The sequence below is a fragment of the Gnatocerus cornutus genome, chromosome 1 (assembly GCF_029298725.1).
Source record: "Gnatocerus cornutus isolate USDA-ARS CGAHR chromosome 1, icGnaCorn1.1, whole genome shotgun sequence".
NCBI classification, from domain to species: domain Eukaryota; kingdom Metazoa; phylum Arthropoda; class Insecta; order Coleoptera; family Tenebrionidae; genus Gnatocerus; species Gnatocerus cornutus.
Window position 1 is genome coordinate 24,019,904 of NC_142233.1, and position 18,732 is coordinate 24,038,635.

The 18,732-nt window shown below is 31.4% G+C and overlaps 9 protein-coding genes across 9 annotated transcripts; 4 read left to right on the plus strand and 5 right to left on the minus strand.

Moving 5' to 3' along the window:
* Positions 1-1,505: 1,505 nt before the first annotated feature.
* LOC148180880 (uncharacterized) lies at positions 1,506-2,371 on the minus strand. Its single transcript, XM_088047628.1, has 2 exons — positions 2,303-2,371; positions 1,506-2,258 (listed from the first exon to the last, which is right to left on the minus strand). The coding sequence occupies exons 1-2, from the start codon at positions 2,345-2,347 to the stop codon at positions 1,566-1,568; spliced, it is 738 nt and encodes a 245-aa protein (XP_087903754.1). The 5' UTR covers positions 2,348-2,371; the 3' UTR covers positions 1,506-1,565.
* A 546-nt stretch (positions 2,372-2,917) lies between these two features.
* LOC148180881 (uncharacterized) lies at positions 2,918-3,748 on the plus strand. Its single transcript, XM_088047841.1, has 2 exons — positions 2,918-2,997; positions 3,048-3,748. The coding sequence occupies exons 1-2, from the start codon at positions 2,953-2,955 to the stop codon at positions 3,714-3,716; spliced, it is 714 nt and encodes a 237-aa protein (XP_087903967.1). The 5' UTR covers positions 2,918-2,952; the 3' UTR covers positions 3,717-3,748.
* A 2,679-nt stretch (positions 3,749-6,427) lies between these two features.
* Positions 6,428-7,324, minus strand: LOC148180882 (uncharacterized). The gene is made up of 2 exons (XM_088048590.1): positions 7,269-7,324; positions 6,428-7,222 (listed from the first exon to the last, which is right to left on the minus strand). The coding sequence occupies exons 1-2, from the start codon at positions 7,311-7,313 to the stop codon at positions 6,530-6,532; spliced, it is 738 nt and encodes a 245-aa protein (XP_087904716.1). The 5' UTR covers positions 7,314-7,324; the 3' UTR covers positions 6,428-6,529.
* A 526-nt stretch (positions 7,325-7,850) lies between these two features.
* LOC148180883 (uncharacterized) lies at positions 7,851-8,828 on the plus strand. The gene is made up of 2 exons (XM_088049668.1): positions 7,851-7,943; positions 7,994-8,828. Exons 1-2 carry the CDS (start codon positions 7,899-7,901, stop codon positions 8,660-8,662), a joined length of 714 nt encoding a protein of 237 aa, XP_087905794.1. The 5' UTR covers positions 7,851-7,898; the 3' UTR covers positions 8,663-8,828.
* Positions 8,829-11,422: 2,594 nt separating this feature from the next.
* LOC148180884 (uncharacterized) lies at positions 11,423-12,314 on the minus strand. The gene is made up of 2 exons (XM_088049195.1): positions 12,262-12,314; positions 11,423-12,217 (listed from the first exon to the last, which is right to left on the minus strand). The coding sequence occupies exons 1-2, from the start codon at positions 12,304-12,306 to the stop codon at positions 11,525-11,527; spliced, it is 738 nt and encodes a 245-aa protein (XP_087905321.1). The 5' UTR covers positions 12,307-12,314; the 3' UTR covers positions 11,423-11,524.
* Positions 12,315-12,843: 529 nt separating this feature from the next.
* On the plus strand, positions 12,844-13,860 carry LOC148180885 (uncharacterized). Its single transcript, XM_088049562.1, has 2 exons — positions 12,844-12,934; positions 12,985-13,860. Exons 1-2 carry the CDS (start codon positions 12,890-12,892, stop codon positions 13,651-13,653), a joined length of 714 nt encoding a protein of 237 aa, XP_087905688.1. The 5' UTR covers positions 12,844-12,889; the 3' UTR covers positions 13,654-13,860.
* Positions 13,861-14,639: 779 nt separating this feature from the next.
* LOC148180886 (uncharacterized) lies at positions 14,640-15,525 on the minus strand. Its single transcript, XM_088049816.1, has 2 exons — positions 15,443-15,525; positions 14,640-15,398 (listed from the first exon to the last, which is right to left on the minus strand). The coding sequence occupies exons 1-2, from the start codon at positions 15,485-15,487 to the stop codon at positions 14,685-14,687; spliced, it is 759 nt and encodes a 252-aa protein (XP_087905942.1). The 5' UTR covers positions 15,488-15,525; the 3' UTR covers positions 14,640-14,684.
* An 881-nt stretch (positions 15,526-16,406) lies between these two features.
* LOC148180887 (uncharacterized) lies at positions 16,407-17,604 on the minus strand. Its single transcript, XM_088049690.1, has 2 exons — positions 17,520-17,604; positions 16,407-17,475 (listed from the first exon to the last, which is right to left on the minus strand). Exons 1-2 carry the CDS (start codon positions 17,562-17,564, stop codon positions 16,759-16,761), a joined length of 762 nt encoding a protein of 253 aa, XP_087905816.1. The 5' UTR covers positions 17,565-17,604; the 3' UTR covers positions 16,407-16,758.
* A 307-nt stretch (positions 17,605-17,911) lies between these two features.
* Positions 17,912-18,732, plus strand: LOC148180888 (uncharacterized). The gene is made up of 2 exons (XM_088043590.1): positions 17,912-18,013; positions 18,064-18,732. Exons 1-2 carry the CDS (start codon positions 17,969-17,971, stop codon positions 18,730-18,732), a joined length of 714 nt encoding a protein of 237 aa, XP_087899716.1. The 5' UTR covers positions 17,912-17,968.

Here is an 18,732-nt window from a genome sequence, read left to right on the forward strand (position 1 = left end):
TTTACTAAATACATTTTTGGTCTGAAAACATTAATTTGAACAACACGTGATTATTGTACAACGATCGAATTGTAAATAAACTTTTTATTTTTTTTTAATTATTATTAGTTTTACTCTCTCTTTCTAGATGACGCACTAAACATTAAAATCGAATCTTACCTCAAGCACGAACTATGCAATTTTAATAAATTAATCACAAAGAAAATATTTATATAGAACAGAGGATCTTTTATCAAACTAATAACAAAAATAATGTAACGTTGGTGTGTAATTTTCTAGTATCTACCTAGCGCTTTTTTCTATTAGAGTACAGATTACTCAGCTTACAGTTGTTTATGAATTTTTAAATGTGTGTCTAGCAGTTATTTTAAAAAGCATACAGTGTCTTTAATCCAGCGCAGAGAAAAATACAGTAACGTATTTAATTTATACCTACAGTAGACTAGCGATAGTGTGAACTAATTAAGGCAAACCTTGTTCACATTTACGAAGCGTTCATAGTAGTGAGGGTATGTGAAAAATATGTGTTACTAAGAACTTTAATTGAACAAAAAATATATTAATTTATTTTGAAAAATAACTGGTAAGTCTTGTCTGTGTTAGCTTCTTTTGAGACTTTTCAAATGCGAGTAATGAGTAATTTACTCCATGCTTATCGAACTAATTCACAGTTCTTTTTTTAAACCATTAACACCGCAATTTTTACAACCGGCAACGTCGCCTAGAGAAATTGTCTCATGAAAAAACATGTGCCAAATTAGTGACATTTCTGAAAAATACGCCTTTTTTCGGTAAATACTTTTCTTTAGCAGTCTTTTGCAAATTGCAAATTAAAGGATTAATAGTGAAAAGACTTGGCACAGCTTGAAAGGCCCTTATGTGTACAAGACAACTAATCTATTTAATTTTATAACCAGAAAATTACCATCGGCGACGTTGCCGGTTGTAAAGTGGGGGGGTGGGCAGTTGATGGTTTTAAATAAAAATAGACTTTAGGTTTACTATTGCTTTAAGTGTTTTTCATTTTTCAGAACCATCGATTGTATAAACAATGTTTTTGAGAATTTCAGCTTTCTGCAGTTTAATCTTACAAACTGTAGATTTTAGCAACATTGATATTTTATACTAAAACTTAAAAAAATTTGCCATGTTTGATATGTACATACATGCACCTACAGTTTTCTGTAAATAATATAATAAATTGCACACGCATCTTTTACAAAATTTTTGCTGTTTACGTTATTGAGGTAACGTTGTTTAAGTTATCGAGGTTCTGCACTAAAATAATGGTGTTCACGTTAGCCGGATGTTCACGTTAAATCCGGTCACGGTATCGCGAGTCTGGAATTACAATACGATACGTTAGTTGTAAAATCTATATTTTTATTAAAAAGTGGCTGAAAAATTGTAAAATAAAATATTTAAATTCTCACAAAAATTATATCAAAAAGTCACTTAGAACCTTATAGTTCTGAGGTCGCGCAATGTACTTTAGAAGCAAACACTTGTTAATTTTTAAATTTTATTAAGAATCTACGTCAACATAATATTCTATTTAAAATATTTTATTGGTTGGGACAAAGGAAAGGCCGAGCTTCCCTGGAATCTACGTTCACACACTCACTGATGGTCTTTAAGAGAAATTCCGGATAAACGGAAACTAAGTTTACCAAATCTTGACAAGGTAGCTTGAAGGTCATCAATTTATTCATCCAATTGTTGGTGGTTAACTTGAAGGAAGCTTCTATAGTTTTCTTGGCTTCTTCTATTTTAGCTATGATATCATCAAAGCAACTATCATCCTGGCCGTAGGTGGCGCATTGATCTAGACTTCCTTGAATGCAAGACATGTAGGTAACATGTTGCCAAACAAAATCGGCATAAGATTGTTCAGTCATGACTGTTATAACATTAGAAGACAAGGTAGAGCATTCTTGAACACGAACAATTTGTTTTTTACGGAAAACCTCCATTTGTTCATCGATACCATCAGTACAACTAGTGTTGAGATTTGCTGTATGGCTATTTCTTTCAATTTCTCTAATTGTACGTATTGCGTTGTTCACTCTGTTGTTAATAAATTCAATAGTCTTATTTTCAACTTCTGGTAGTTGAGTGGATTTGATGTTTTGTCCAAAATAATCGATTTCAGTAACGCTAACATTCATGAGATAGTTTGTCAAATCTACAAATTTGTTAAAAGCATCGGTAGCATCTTCGTAAGAAGTTTTCACATCTTTAGAACGGCACAGAGTTACCTACAAAAGAGAATAAGTTTTTGAAGTATAAAATGTACTTTTACCTGAACCAATAGAAGAGAGATCACAAACGTTATTATCTTCGACATTGTGACATGTAGCAACTTAAAGGCAATAAGTGGTAGGCTCCAAAATACCTCTATTTATTTCAGTTTCAAGAGGTGATGATACTAAGAAATCGCGTAAAGTCCAATTAGTTTGTTATTTTTAAGGATAGAGGATATCCGCTCTTGACTGATTGATTATGTTCTATTATCTCTGCTGTATAGAACATGTGCCTAAAGCGTTCTGTTAAAAAAAAACAATTTACAAAAAGAACTCAAAAAAGTACTATAGAAGTCAGCGCACATCCATCAACTACAAGAGATTTTTCATCTAAGAAAAAATTTGATTGAAGATTAGGTTGCAGAAGATAAAAAAATATTTATGAAAATATCATGTTTACAGACACACTTTCCCTATTTGAAAAAGATAAGACTTTTGACTTTGATTTTATCCACTTAATAGGAGATTGAGCGATAATGATAAATAAAGGAAGTTGCTAATCTTATTTCCTTCTTCAAAATTCCGATTCAAACCGAATTTTTAATCTTATTTCCTTTTTTAAGATTCTGGTGATAAATCACACAGCACTAAATAAATATCGCGATTGTTGGTACCATTTTTAATCAGTTCTCATCGATACCTATTCACTATGAAGTTTTTATTTCTAATTGGTGCAAGTGTTCTTCTGCTTCAGGCAAGTTTTTTTATTTACACGCTTTATTTTCTAAATAATGCTTATTCTAGGCCTCAGCCAGTACTTTTGATGAAGCCCAAAAAGCTCTTGAAGATTTTGCCCAACTTAATGTAGAAAAACAAGGTGAACTCCATTTATTCATGAACAATCAAAGCGACAATCTCCACGACTATCTAAACAAGAAGAAAAGTTTAACATTGCAACAAGCAGCCGATCAAATTAATGAAGTTGTAGGAAAAATCTTATATTTGGCAGAAACTACAAATAAAACAGGAGCCAGCGTTGAAGGGTGTGCAGAGTATGCTATAAACAACATCCAAAATTTTACCACAAGTTTGAATCAGACTTTGGATGAGTGCTCTGGAAATCTGATTCGTATAGGAAACTCGATGTTATACGCAACTTGGGCTAGAGTTTGGGATGAATTTGATAGTGGCTATCAATGCAATAAAAATAAACTTGCTCAATGTGCCGTTTATGAGCGAGAGGATTGTTTTGACGCCCTGATTGACAATATCGAGGACCATAAAACCAGACTGATTCAAATGATTGAGTGGTTGAAGACTGATATGAAGAATAAGATTACTGGAGTGGATTTTCCTTGCGATGGAATGATTTTGGAAGATTTAGCTGCGTATTTGTCTTTGAATCTTGAATTTGCTAATGCGTGTGTGGGTGATACCGTTGATCATAATTTAATACCTTATTTTGAATGTTAAAATTTAAGGAAATAAATTAATTAATCAGATAATTAACGTTTTTTTGTTACACTGTTTTTAATAAATATTTGTAAATCTACAGAATTTAGAACTTAACTGGTAATATCAATAATGTATAATATGGTTAGATTAATAAACAAAAATCGTGGGTTTGGAATAACAAAGTTCTAACTGCATTTCTTACGAAAATTGAGATTTTCATAAAATTCTACTCTCTTTAACAGTGCTTTTCTGTTTTCTTAATCGAAATGCACGTAGTTCTATCTGCTATAGATTAACTTAATGTTATAGTTCAGCCAAGTTGGTCTGAGCCACCATAAAATCATAAAAATTAGACGGCAACCGCAACCGGACAGCTTGCGGTATTTTGTCATTTATGACGAGACATCTGGCCTATTTAGGGATGCTGTTCTTATGGCAGGGTGCAAACTTGAGCAAATAAACCCTCATTATGTGCACTTGAGAATCTTTTGAAGCTGTCCCGTTGCGGTAGCCCGCAAATTTTTATGCTTTTATGGTAGCTCAGACCAACTTGGCTGAACTATACAAGTTAGATCTTGTATTTTCACTAAGTAATTTCACTATAGTTAGAACCTTGTCATTCTAAACCCGCGAATGTTGTATATTCGGTACTAATATATTTTATTACAAACTATAAAATTTGAATTACATTTAATTTACACAATGCGTTAAATTAATTCATTAAACGGTAGTACCTATAATTTATATGCCTTTACAATTTTAGATAAATAAATTATACTTTTCCTTTAGAATTTTAGATATAATTTAATTTCAAGTCTGGTTAAATGTTTTCTAGGACAAGAAATAAATAAATTAGTAGTAATTAAATACATTGAGATGTGCTGCCAATTGCAAAAAAAAGGAGAAGCGTCATTTTCTATCCAGAGAATTCACCGATTTACAAAAAAAAAACATTAATAGAAATTGACAGGATTTGAATGGGATAAATTAGATACTTGTTGTGGGTACATGTCAATTTTGTTTAATAGAAGGCTCTACAAGAAACTGTCAAATTGTCTACTAATCACAAAATATCATGGTAAAAAGGTAAAGTTGTATTATGTCACAATTTGTTGACAATTGGGCAGAAAAAAACGATTAGTGTATTGAAGAGTGTGTTAAATAAGTGCCCACACTTTTATCCTTTTAAGATGCATCTTTATCATGTAATTGTAAAAATATATTGAATGCCTAGATTTTTGAATATAAATAGCTATTTGTCTATTAACGGCGCAAAAATTCACATTTCAATTGATTGCCTTTAGGAGCGCGGCAATCTGTCGAAATCGGCAATGTGAATTAGCACTCGAAATCGACACATTATTTTTTTCTACAATCTTGCATATACGCGATTAGAAACAACTTCTAGTTCCAATTTTTTGGTTAGCAAGACCCAACTGCATTCCACCTTCAATCAAATCGACTCCTTGTCATGGAAAATCTACACATGGTATAAGCCATCATTACATCGAAAAAAAAAATACGCGAGGGAGCTTTTTTTCAATTTTGTCGCGCTAAAGCAACACAGCGACAGTAGGTACATCTACTTCAAAAGATTCAAAACGATTTGAAGAAAATTTGTTTAGAAATTTCGTTCTAGAAGGTAGGTAAGTATATCTGGTTATAAGAATTTTAAGTTTAAAGACACTCTTCCTATTAGAAAAAAACAAAAATCTTAGATTAGGTTGTCGAATATGACCTTTGTGAAAACTTATTGCCTGCTCCAAGATGCCAGTGACAACCACACAAGTACTAAATAAATATCACGTTTGTTGCTGTAATTTTCATTTTGTTTTCTTTCATCCAAAATAAGTATTTGTTTCTAATACTTAGTACAAGTGTCTTTCATCTTCTGGTAAGTTCTTTGATTTACACGCTTTATTTTCTAAATACTGGTTATTCCAGAGTTTTGCCGCTACTTTTGACAAAACCCAAAAAGCACTTGAATATTTTGATAAAGTTATTGTATAGAAACAAGACCGGCTAACTTAATTTATTTATGAACAACCAAAGCTATAATCTTTATAACTACGTAACTAAAAAAAACAGCTTCACACTGCAACAAGCCGTCGATCAAATTAATGAAGTTGTAGAAAAAATTTCTCATTTCACCTAACATAATATTGCGTTATTACTTATAGGTTACGGATGTCAAGCAAAGTTGCAGATCACTTTACTTGTAATACATAGGTATTACTGTGACATATTAGATAAATGTTTGATGCAATGTAACTACATAATTCGAAAAATTTATAAAGGTTTAATTTTTTTAGGTACCTACAGTGGGACTACCGTAAAATATCATAAAAGTAAAATTTGTATGACGTACCTAAAGGCTTATCTACAGTTTTGAGTAGATATATTTTTCTATTTAATCCGTCTATTCAAATTCTCGAAAATAACACATTGGCGAATAATATAAAAGACAACAAAATGTTGCTTCTATGCAAAAAATTTTTGTACAATTGAGAGGAGTAGATACCATTTGTTTTAAATAATTAATGGGCTTTAGAAGCAAACATTTTTTAATTAAAATTAAAGCTTTTATGTCATAAAAGTTTTGCTTACATTTTTGAGTTAATATTTTTATATTTATACAGTCTGTTCAAACTTTCGAAATTAACACAAAATTGACTAAAATGTTTGTTCTGCCGGGAGAAGGAGATAACTATAAGAAATATTGATAATCACTTGATTAAAACAATTTATTAATGTGCTTCAAAGGCAAGCATATGTTTATTTCCAAATTTTAATAAGAGTCTACGTCAACGTAATCTTATATTTAAAATATTTTACTGGTTGGGACAAAGGAAAGGCCGAGCTTCCCTGGAATCTACGTTCACACACTCACTGATGGTCTTTAAGAGAAATTCCGGATAAACGGAAACTAAGTTTACCAAATCTTGACAAGGTAGCTTGAAGGTCATCAATTTATTTATCCAATTGTTGGTGGTTAACTTGAAGGAAGCTTCTATAGTTTTCTTGGCTTCTTCTATTTTAGCTATGATATCATCAAAGCAACTATCATCCTGGCCGTAGGTGGCGCATTGATCTAGACTTCCTTGAATGCAAGACATGTAGGTAACATGTTGCCAAACAAAATCGGCATAAGATTGTTCAGTCATGACTGTTATAACATTAGAAGACAAGGTGGAACATTCTTGAACACGAACAATTTGTTTTTTACGGAAAACCTCCATTTGTTCATCGATACCATCATTACAACTAGTGTTGAGATTTGCTGTATGGCTATTTCTTTCAATTTCTCTAATTGTACGTATTGCGTTGTTCACTCTGTTGTTAATAAATTCAATAGTCTTATTTTCAACTTCTGGTAGTTGAGTGGATTTGATGTTTTGTCCAAAATAATCGATTTCAGTAACGCTAACATTCATGAGATAGTTTGTCAAATCTACAAATTTGTTAAAAGCATCGGTAGCATCTTCGTAAGAAGTTTTTACATCATTCGAATGGCACCAACATATCTACAAAAAAAAAGAGTTTTTGGAGTATAAATTATTGTACTTTTACCTGAACCAACAGAAGAGAGATCACAAACGATATTATCTTCGACATTGTGACTTGTAGCAACTTAAAGGCAATAAGTTGTAGGCTCCAAAATTCCGGTATTTATTTCAGTTTTAAGGGGTCACAATACCAAGAAATCGCGTAAAGTGCAATCAATAGGTTATTTTTGGAATAGAGGATATCCGCTCTTGACTGATTATGTTGTATTATTGTCTTTGCTATATAGATTATGTTCCTAAGGCATATGATTTGCAAAAAAAAAATTTTATAAAGTACTACTTCTATAAAAAGTCTTCGCACTTTTACTACAAGAGATTGTTCCTCTCAGAAGAAAGTTGCTGAAGATTAAAACATTTATTTATAAGAATATCATGATCCACATACATACTTTTCCTATTAGAAAAAGATTAGACTTTTGACTTTGATTTTATCTACTTAATAGGAGATTGGGCGATAATGATAATTAAAGGAAGTTGCTAATCTTATTTCCTTCTTCAAAATTCCGATTCAAACCAAATTTTTAATCTTTTTTCCTTTTTTAAGATCTTGGTGATAAATCATACAGCACTAAATAAATATCGCGATTGTTGGTACCATTTTCATTCCGTTCTCATCGATACTTTTCTATTCACTATGAAGTTTTTGTTTCTAATTGGTGCAAGTGTTCTTCTGCTTCAGGCAAGTTTTTTTATTTACACGCTTCATTTTCTAAATAATGCTTATTCTAGGCTTCGGCCAGTACTTTTGATGAAGCCCAAAAAGCTCTTGAAGATTTTGACCAACTTAATTTAGAAAAACAAGGTGAACTCCATTTATTCATGAACAATCAAAGCGACAATCTCCACGACTATCTAAACAAGAAGAAAAGTTTAACACTGCAACAAGCAGCCGATGAAACTAATGAAGTTGTTGGAAAAATCTTATATTTGGCAGAAACTACAAATAAGACAGGAGCCAGCGTTGAAGGATGTGCAGAGTATGCTATAAACAACATCCAAAATTTTACCACAAGTTTGAATCAGACTTTGGATGAGTGCTCTGGAAATCTGATTCGTATAGGAAACTCGATGTTATACGCAACTTGGGCTAGAGTTTGGGATGAATTTGATAGTGGCTATCAGTGTAATAAAAATAGACTTGCTCAATGTGCCGTTTATGAGCGAGAAGATTGTTTTGACGCCCTGATTGACAATATCGAGGACCATAAAACCAGACTGATTCAAATGATTGAGTGGTTGAAGACTGATATGGAGAATAAGATTACTGGAGTGGATTTTCCTTGCGATGGAATGATTTTGCAAGATTTAGCTGTATATTTGTCTTTGAATCTTGAATTTGCTAATGCGTGTGTGGGTGATACCGTTGATCATAATTTAATACCTTATTTTGAATGTTAGAATTTAATTGAATAAATCAATTAATCAGATAATTAACGTTTTTAGAACAATTGTTACACTGTTTTTAAAAAATATTTGCAAATCTACAGAATTCAGAACTTAACTGGTAAGGTCAACAATGTATAGTATGAAAAGGTTAATAAATAAAAATGTTGTATATTTGGTATTAAGATATGTGATTACAAACTATAAAATTTGAATGATATTTGATTTACACAATGCGTATTAAATTAATTCATTAAAATGGGACAGAATTTTGATTTCAAATGTGTTAAAAATTTTCTAAGACAAGAAATAACTGAATAAGAAGTAATTCAATAAATTTCGAGGTGCTGCCGAAGAAGAAAAAGAGATCCGTAATTTTCCCTGCAGAGAATTCACCGATTTACAAACAAAACATTAATATAAATTAGCAGGATTTAAAAGAGATAAGTTAGATACGTGTTGTAGTTACATGTCAGTTTTGTTTAATTGAAGACTATACAAACAACTGTCAAATTGTCTACTAATTACCAAACATCTTGATAAAAATGTAAAGTAGTAGTATGTCATAATTTGGTGACAATTGAGCAGAAAAATAAATAGTGTAATGAAGAGGGTGTTAAATAAGTGCACACACTTTTTTTACTTTTAAAATGCAGTTTGATCATTTAATTGTAAAAATATATTGAATGCCTGGATTTTTAAACATTAAATGATGTACATTTCTTTATTTTAAAATAATAAAAATCAACGTCATTGTTATAATATTTTACCTTATTTAACATATTTGAAAAAATCAAGTTCTGGTCATTTGTAAATCTTGAAAAGTAAAATCTTCTGATTATTTCATTTAAGCATAAAATTAATTTCTGGTCAAATCAAGAGAAAAAGCATAGTTTAGTTATTGAACGTGTCAAGTTTTATCTTCATATCTCGAAAGGTGCTGTAAATTTTTAAGTCAAACACTGCAACTTCAAAAATTTTCGGAAAAAAAATTATAACTTGACAACGGCGACACCAAAAAATTCAAACTTGATAGCTTTGAATAGCTCACTAAAAAAACTCATCAATATCCTAAACTAAAAGTGGTGAGTGCATTTAAAGAAAAAAAGTTCAATGCGATCCTTCAAAAATGGTGCACTTCTGACAACTGAAATTAATTATAGATATGCATTTTATTCAGACATACACATTCACTTTTAAATATAAAATAGTTATTTATAAAAGGGGCAAGAATACGCAAGCTTGACTCGCCCTGTACATCTACAAAAAATATATACATTTTAGGAATATAATTGTATTTTTACCTGAACTAGTAAAATAGAGATTACTAGAATTACTATTTTTAACATGGTAGCTTGTAACAATCTGACAATCAATTGTGCGCTCCCAAATAACGATATTTATAACAGTGGTGATAATGATAAGAAATCGTTTAAAGTGATTTGGCATATTTTGAAGTGAGTACCCACGCTCTTAACTGATTAGGTATATTGTGTAATTTCTACTGTATGGAAGGAACATATGTATGCCTAAAACGTACCTACTATACTTAAAAACACCATTTGTAAAAAAACTTAAAAAAAGAGTCGTATCAATTTAGTAGGTAGGTATATCTACATCTACTTCAAAATATTCAAAACGCTTTGAAGAAAATTAGTTTAAAAATTACGTTCAAGAAGGTAAATAAGTATATCTGGTTATAAGAATTTTAAGTTTAAAGACACACTCTTCCTATTAGAGAAAAACGAAAGACTTAGATTAGGTTGTGGAAGATGACCTTTATGAAAACTTAATGCCTGTTCCACGATAAAAGTCACAACCACATAAGTCCTAAATAAATACCACGTTTGTTGCTATAATTTTCATTCTGTTTTCTTTCATCCAAAATAAAGCATTTGTTTCTAATCATCTTCTGGTAAGTTCTTTGATTTACACGCTTTATTTTCTAAATACTGGTTATTCCAGAGTTTTGCCGCTACTTTTGACAAAACCCAAAAAGCACTTGAATATTTTGATAAAGTTATTGTATAGAAACAAGACCGGCTAATTTAATTTATTTATGAACAACTAAAGCTCTAATCTTTATAACCACCTAAATAAAAACAACAGCTTTACCCTGCAACAAGCCGTCGATCAAATGAATGAAGTTGTAGAAAAAATTTCCCATTTCACATAACATAAAATTGCGTTATAACTTATAGGTAATCAAAGATCTCAAAGGCAACAAAGATTACGGATGTCAAGCAAGTTACAGATCACTTTACTTGTAATAGGTATTACTGTGACATATTAGAAACATTTTTGATGCATTGTGACTACATAATTCGAAAATGTTATAAAGGTTTATTTTTTTAGGTACCGTAAAACTACCCTAAAAGTAAAATTTTTATGACGTACCTAGAGGTCTTATTTACAGTTTTGAGTAGACATATTTTTCTAGTTAATCCGTCTATTCAAATTTTCGAAAATAACACATGGCGAATAATCAAAAAGACAACACAATGTTGCTTCTATGCAAAAAAATTTTGTACAATTAAGAGGAGTAGATACCATTTGTTTTAAACATTTAATGTGCTTCAGATGCAAACATTTCTTAATTAAAATTAAAGCTTTTATGTCATAAAAGTCTTGGCTACAGTTTTGAGTTAATATTTTTATATTTATACAGTCTATTCAAATTTTCGAAATTAACACAAAATTGAATAATGTTTCTACGCTAGAAATGTTTGTTCTGCCGGGAGAAGGAGGTAACAATAAGAAATCTTGATAGCTACACTTGTTTTAAACAATTTATTAATGTGCTTCAATGGCAAGCATTTATTTATTTTCAAATTTCAATAAGAGTCTAGGTCAACGTAATCTTATATTTAAAATATTTTACTGGTTGGGACAAAGGAAAGGCCGAGCTTCCCTGGAATCTACGTTCACACACTCACTGATGGTCTTTAAGAGAAATTCCGGATAAACGGAAACCAAGTTTACCAAATCTTGACAAGGTAGCTTAAGGGTCATCAATTTATTTATCCAATTGTTCGTGGTTAACTTGAAGGAAGCTTCTATAGTTTTCTTGGCTTCTTCTATTTTGGCTATGATATCATCAAAGCAACTATCATCCTGGCCGTAGGTGGCGCATTGATCTAGACTTCCTTCAATGCAAGACATGTAGGTAACGTGTTGCCAAGTAAAATCGGCATAAGATTGTTCAGTCATGACTGTTATAACATTGGAAGACAAGGTAGAACATTCTTGAACACGAACAATTTGTTTTTTACGGAAAACCTCTATTTGTTCATCGATACCATCAGTACAACTAGTGTTGAGATTTGCTGTATGGCTATTTCTTTCAATTTCTCTAATTGTACGTATTGCGTTGTTCACTCTGTTGTTAATAAATTCAATAGTGTTATTTTCAACTTCTGGCAGTTGAGTGGATTTGATGTTTTGTCCAAAATAATCGATTTCAGTAACGCTAACATTCATGAGATAGTTTGCCAAACCTACAAACTGGTTAAAAGCGTTGGTAGCATCTTCATGAGAAGTTTTCACATCTTTAGAATGGCACAGAGTTACCTACAAAAGAGAATAAGTTTTTTGAGTATAAAATGTACTTTTACCTGAACCACCAGAAGAGAGATCACAAACGTTAATATGCTCGACATTGTATCTTGTAGCAAGTTAAAGGCAATAAGTTATAAGCTCCAAAATACCGGTATTTATTTCAGTTTCAAGTGGTCACAATACCAAGAAATCGCGTCAAGTGCAATGAATAGGTTATTTTTGGAATAGAGGATATCCGCTCTTGACTGACTATGTTGTATTATTATCTTTGCTATATAGATTATGTGCCTACAGCATATGATTTGCAAAAAAAAACTCAAAAGTAGTACTATTTCTACAAAAAGTCAGCGCACTTTTACTACAAGAGATTGTTCCTCTCAGAAGAAATTTGCTGAAGATTAAAACATTTATTTATGAGAATAACATAATCACATACATACTTTCCCTGTTAGAAAAAGATTAGACTTTTGACTTTGATTTTATCTACTTGATAGAAGATTGGGCGATACTGATAAATTAAGGAAGTTGCTTATCTTATTTCCTTCTTCAAAATTCCGATTCAAACCAAATTTTTAATCTTATTTCCTTTTTTAAGATCCTGGTGATAAATCATACAGCACTAAATAAATATCGCGATTGTTGGTACCATTTTCATTCAGTTCTCATCATACTTTTCTATTCACGATGAAGTGTTTATTTCTAATTAGTGCAAGTGTTCTTCTACTTCAGGTAAGTTTTTTTATTTACACGCTCCATTTTCTAAATAGTGCTTATTCTAGGCTTCGGCCAGTACTTTTGATGAAGCCCAAAAAGCTCTTGAAGATTTTGACCAACTTAATTTAGAAAAACAAGGTGAACTCCATTTATTCATGAACAATCAAAGCGACAATCTTCACGACTATCTAAACAAGAAGAAAAGTTTAACATTGCAACAAGCAGCCGATCAAATTAACGAAGTTGTAGGAAAAATCTTATATTTGGCAGAAACTACAAATAAGACAGGAGCCAGCGTTGAAGGGTGTGCAGAGTATGCTATAAACAACATCCAAAATTTTACCACAAGTTTGAATCAGACTTTGGATGAGTGTTCAGGAAATCTGATTCGTATAGCAAACTCGATGTTATACGCAACTTGGGCTAGAGTTTGGGATGAATTTGATAGTGGCTATCAATGCAATAAAAATAGACTAGCTCAATGTGCCGTTTATGAGCGAGAAGATTGTTTTGACGCCTTGATTGACAATATTGAGGACCATAAAGCCAGACTGACTCAAATGATTGAGTGGTTGAAGACTGATATGGAGAATAAGATTACTGGAGTGGATTTTCCTTGCGATGGAATGATTTTGCAAGATTTAGCTGCGTATTTGTCTTTGAATCTTGAATTTGCTAATGCGTGTGTGGGTGATGCCGTTGATCATAATTTAATACCTTATTTTGAATGTTAGGATTTAAATAAATACATATACCTATTAATTAATCAGTTAATTAACGTTTTTTGAACAATTGTTACACTGTTTGTTGCAGATATATTTAAAATTTACAGATTTTGAAACTTAACTGATGAGGTCAATAATGTGATTGATAACGTTAAGATATTTGTGCATTCTAAATATAAGTATAAAACAATTTAAATAAAATTTGATTTGAAGGAGTGTAATTTATTTGTTTTTACAATTTTGGTCAGAATTTTGACTCTAAATGCTAAACTACGAAAAAATACATATGATACAGTACAAAGTCGATTATTCGTACTTCCCGGGACCGGAGCATGCACGGATAATCGAAAAGCACGGATAATGGAGTTGTTCAATAAACATACGTTTTAAGGTAACATAATTATTTAGAACGTCATTTTAGTTCAAAATATATAAAAACTTTAACAGAATTTATCAACATTTTTACAATAACAATTTTTAATATTGAAAGAAATTGAAACACACAAACTATTCATAGACATATTGCATAAAAGTGACTACTTAGTAGTAAAAAAATCTGGTACTTTTATTTTTTCTTCTTTGGTCCCAAGTTTTCTCCGCCACTTGAGTTTTCAGTTTCCTAAACTATGAAAGATTTTATTACAAAAAAATTTATGTTAAGCATTTTTCTTAATTTTTGCAAACACTATTATTTTAACTCATAATTTTGTTTTTGCTCTTAAATCTCATTAATCTACACCAACTGTTACTTGAGCAATTCCAAATTTTAATTTTTTTAGCATTGGAAGCAAAAATACAAAGTGTTGGTCTTCGATTTGTGTGTTTTTTGTAATGCACGGATAATCCGCACTCAGATAATCGAGGTTCTACTGTACTTACCTACGTATTAAATCGGTACAGTCTCCGCAGAGAAATTATTGATTTACAAAAGAAACATTAGCCAACAGAAATCAACAGGGTTTGAAAAAGAAAAGTTAGATACCTATTGTGAGTATGTCAATATTCTTTAATAGATGGCTCTACAAGCAACTGTCAAATTATCAAGTTCTATTTAGAACATTTTTCTTATTCTGGCAAATGAAAGGCCGAGCTTCTCTAGAATCTACGTTTACACACTCGCTGATGGTCTTTAAGAGGAATTCTGGATAAACAGAAACCAAGTTTACTAAATTTTGACAAGGTATTTTGAAGCTCATCAATTTAGTTATCCAGTTGTTGACGGTTAACTTGTAAGAAGCTTGTAAAGTTTTCTTGGCTTCTTCTATTTTATCAATAACAACATCGAAACAAGTATCATTCTGACCGTAAGTTACGCAGTTATCTAGAATTCCCGAAATACAAGACATATACAAAGCTTGTTGCCAGACGAAATCGGGATAAGCTTGGTCAACCATGTTTAATATAATATTGCTAGTCAGCGATGAACATTCTCGAACACGAGCAATTTGTTTTTGACGAAAATCTTCCATTTCTTCGTCTAAGCCATTAGTACAAGTAGTGTTGAGATTTGCTGTATGGATATTTTTTTCAATCTGCCTAATTGTGCGTATTGCGTTGTCCACTCTGTTGTTAATAAATTCAATAGTACTATTTTTAACTTCAGATAGTTGGGAGTGTTTTATGTTTTCTCCCAAACTATAAACATCAGAATAGCTAACATTCCTGAGATAGTTTGCCAGTTCTATAAATTTGTTAAAAGCATCAGCAGCGTCTTCATAAGAAGTTTTTACATTCTTCGAATGGCACAGAGTTATCTACAAAAAAAAATACACTTTAGGAATATAAATTGTATAATTACCTGAACCAATATAAAGGAAATCACTAGAATTACGATTTTCGGCATTGTAACGAGTATAAAACTGACAACCAATTGTTGGCTCAAAAGTAACGGTATTTATTTTAGCTTCAAGTGGTGATAATTTTTTGGATTGATTATCGACGCTCTTAACTGATTATATTGTGTAATTTCTATTGTATGGAACATGCGTCTAAAACTTTTTATTTTTAAAAACATCTTTTATAAAATAAATTTAAGAAAAATCTTCTTACTTTAGAGCAATACTAAAAACTTAGATTAGATTGTTAGAGATGATCTTTATTTATGAGAATATCACTTATTTCCTTGTTCAAGATGTCAATGACAACCACATCAGTACTAAATAAATATCGTGCTTGTTGCTATAATCTTCACTCCGTTTTTTTTCTATTCACCATGAAGTTTTTATTTCTAATTGGTGCAATTGTTCTTCTTCTTCCGGTAAGTTTTTTTTATGCGCTTTATTTTTTAAATACTGCATATTTTAGGCTTTTGCCACCACTTTTGACGAAGCCCAAAAAGCACTTGAAGATTTTGACTAACTCATTGTAGAAAAACAAGGCCAACTTCATTTATTTATGAACAACCAAAGCGACACTCTCTATGACTATCTAAACAAAAAGAAAAGCTTAACCCTCCAACAAGTCGTTGATCAAATTAACGAAGTTATGGAAAAAATCTCAGATTTGGTCGAGACTTCAAATAAAACGGGTTCTAACGTTGAAGGGTGCGGACAGTGTGCTATAAACAACATCCAAAACTTTACCACAAGTTTGAATCAAACTTTAGATGTCTGTTCTGGAAACATGATTCGTATAGGAAAATCGATGTTATACGCAATCTGAGCTTGAGTTTAAGATGATTTGAAAAAGAAAAGTTAGGTACTTATTGTCAGTACATGTCAATATTCTTTAATAGATGGCTCTACAAGCAACTGTCAAATTGTCTCATACTAATAGGTAAGTACTAATCATAAAATACGATAAAATTACAAAGTATTTTACACATATACCAGAGGTCGTTACTTTTGGTCCACTCAATTCCTTAATTTTTTGAAAATTTACACAGGAGAGTGGACTGGTATTAAAGAGTTGCACTTTACATAAAATTTGTTGGCAATTTGACAGAAAAATGAAGTTTAGTGTAATGAAGAGAGCGTTCAATAAATACACACACCTGCACAATATATTTCAAAAATGCAGTGTATTTCTTTAATTTTAAAATTATGTATAGTGAGCGCTTTGATTTTTGAAAATCAAAAGAGACAATTTTTTAAATATCTAGGATTTCCGTCAATATTACAATTTTCTATTTAAAACATTTTCCTCATTCTGGCAAATGAAAGGCCGAGCTTCTCTAGAATCTACGTTTACACACTCGCTGATGGTTTTTAAAAGGAATTCCGGATAAACAGAAACCAAGTTTACCAAGTTTTGACAAGGTATTTTGAAGCTCATCAGTTTAGTTATCCAGTTGTTGGCCGTTAACTTGTAAGAAGCTTGTAAAGTTTTCTTGGCTTCTTCTATTTTATCAATAACAACATCAAAACAAGTATCATCCTGACCGTAAGTTCCGCAGTGATCTAGAATTCCCGAAATACAAGACATGTACGAAACGTGTTGCCAGACGAAATCGGGATAAGCTTGTTCAATCATAATTAATATAATATTGCTAGTCAACACTGAACATTCTCGAACACGAGCAATTTGTTTTTGACGAAAATCTTCTATTTCTTCGTCTATGCCGTTAGTACAAGTAGTGTTGAGATTGGCTGTATGGATATTTTTTTCAATCTGCCTAATTGTGCGTATTGCGTTGTCCACTCTGTTGTTAATAAATTCAATAGTACTATTTTCAACTTCAGATAGTTGGAAGTGTTTTATGTTTTCTGCCAAACTCTGAACTTCAGTATAGCTAACATTCTTGAGATAGTCTGCCAGTTCTACAAATTTGTTAAAAGCATCCGTAGCCTCTTTATAAGAAGTTTTTACATTCTTTGAATGGCACAGAGTCATCTACAAAAAAATATACATTTTAGGAATATAAATTGTATATTTACCTGAACCAATAAAAAGGAAATCACTAGAAATACGATTTTCGGCATTGTAACGAGTATAAAACTGGCAATCAATTGTTGGCTCAAAAATAACGGTATTTATTTTAGCTTCAAGTGGTGATAATGCCAAAAGCCAAGTGATTGTAAAGAGATTTTGTCATTTTTTGGATTGAGTATCGACGCTCTTAACTGATTATATTGTGTAATTTCTATTGTATGAAACATGAGTCTAAATCTTATTATTCTTAAGAACATTATTTATAAAATAAACTTAAGAAAAATCTCCTTACTTTAGGGCAACACTAAAAACTTAGATTAGATTGTTAAAGATGACCTTTATTTATGAGAATATCACTTATTTCCTTGTTTAAGATGCCAATGACAACCACATAAGTGCTAAATAAGTATCGTGCTTGTTGCTATAATCTTCACTTTGTTTTTTTCTATTCACCATGAAGTTTTTATTTCTAATTGGTGCAATTATTCTTCTTCGTCAGGTAAGTTTTTTTATTTATACGCTATATTTTCTAAATACTGCATATTTTAGGCTTCTGCCACTACTTTTGACGAAGCCCAAAAAGCACTTGAAGATTTTGACCAACTCATTGTAGAGAAACAAGACGAACTTCATTTATTCATGAACAACCAAAGCGACACTCTCCATGACTATCTAAACAAAAAGAAAAGCTTAACCCTCCAACAAGCCGTTGATCAAATTAACGAAGTTATAGAAAAAATCTCACATTTGGTCGAGACTTCAAATAAAACGGGTTCCAACGTTGAAGGGTGCCAGCAGTATGCTATAAACAACATCCAAAACTTTACCACAAGTTTGAATCAAACCTTGAATGCCTGTTCTGGAAACTTGATTCGTATAGGAAACTCGATGTTATACGCAATCTGGGCTAGAGTTTGGGATGAATATGATAGTGGCTATCAATGCAATAAAAATACTCTTATTCAATGTACCGTTTATGAGAGAGACGATTGTTTTGACACCGTAATTGACAATATTGAAGACCATAAAACTAGGCTGATTCAAATGATTGAATTGTTGAAGACTGATATGGAGAATAAAATTACAGGAATAGATTTTCCCTGCCATGAGATGATTTTGCAGGATTTAGCTGCGTATTTGTCTTTGAATATTGAATTTGCTAACGCGTGTGTAGGTAACACCATTGATCATGATTTAATAGCTTATTTTGAATGTTAG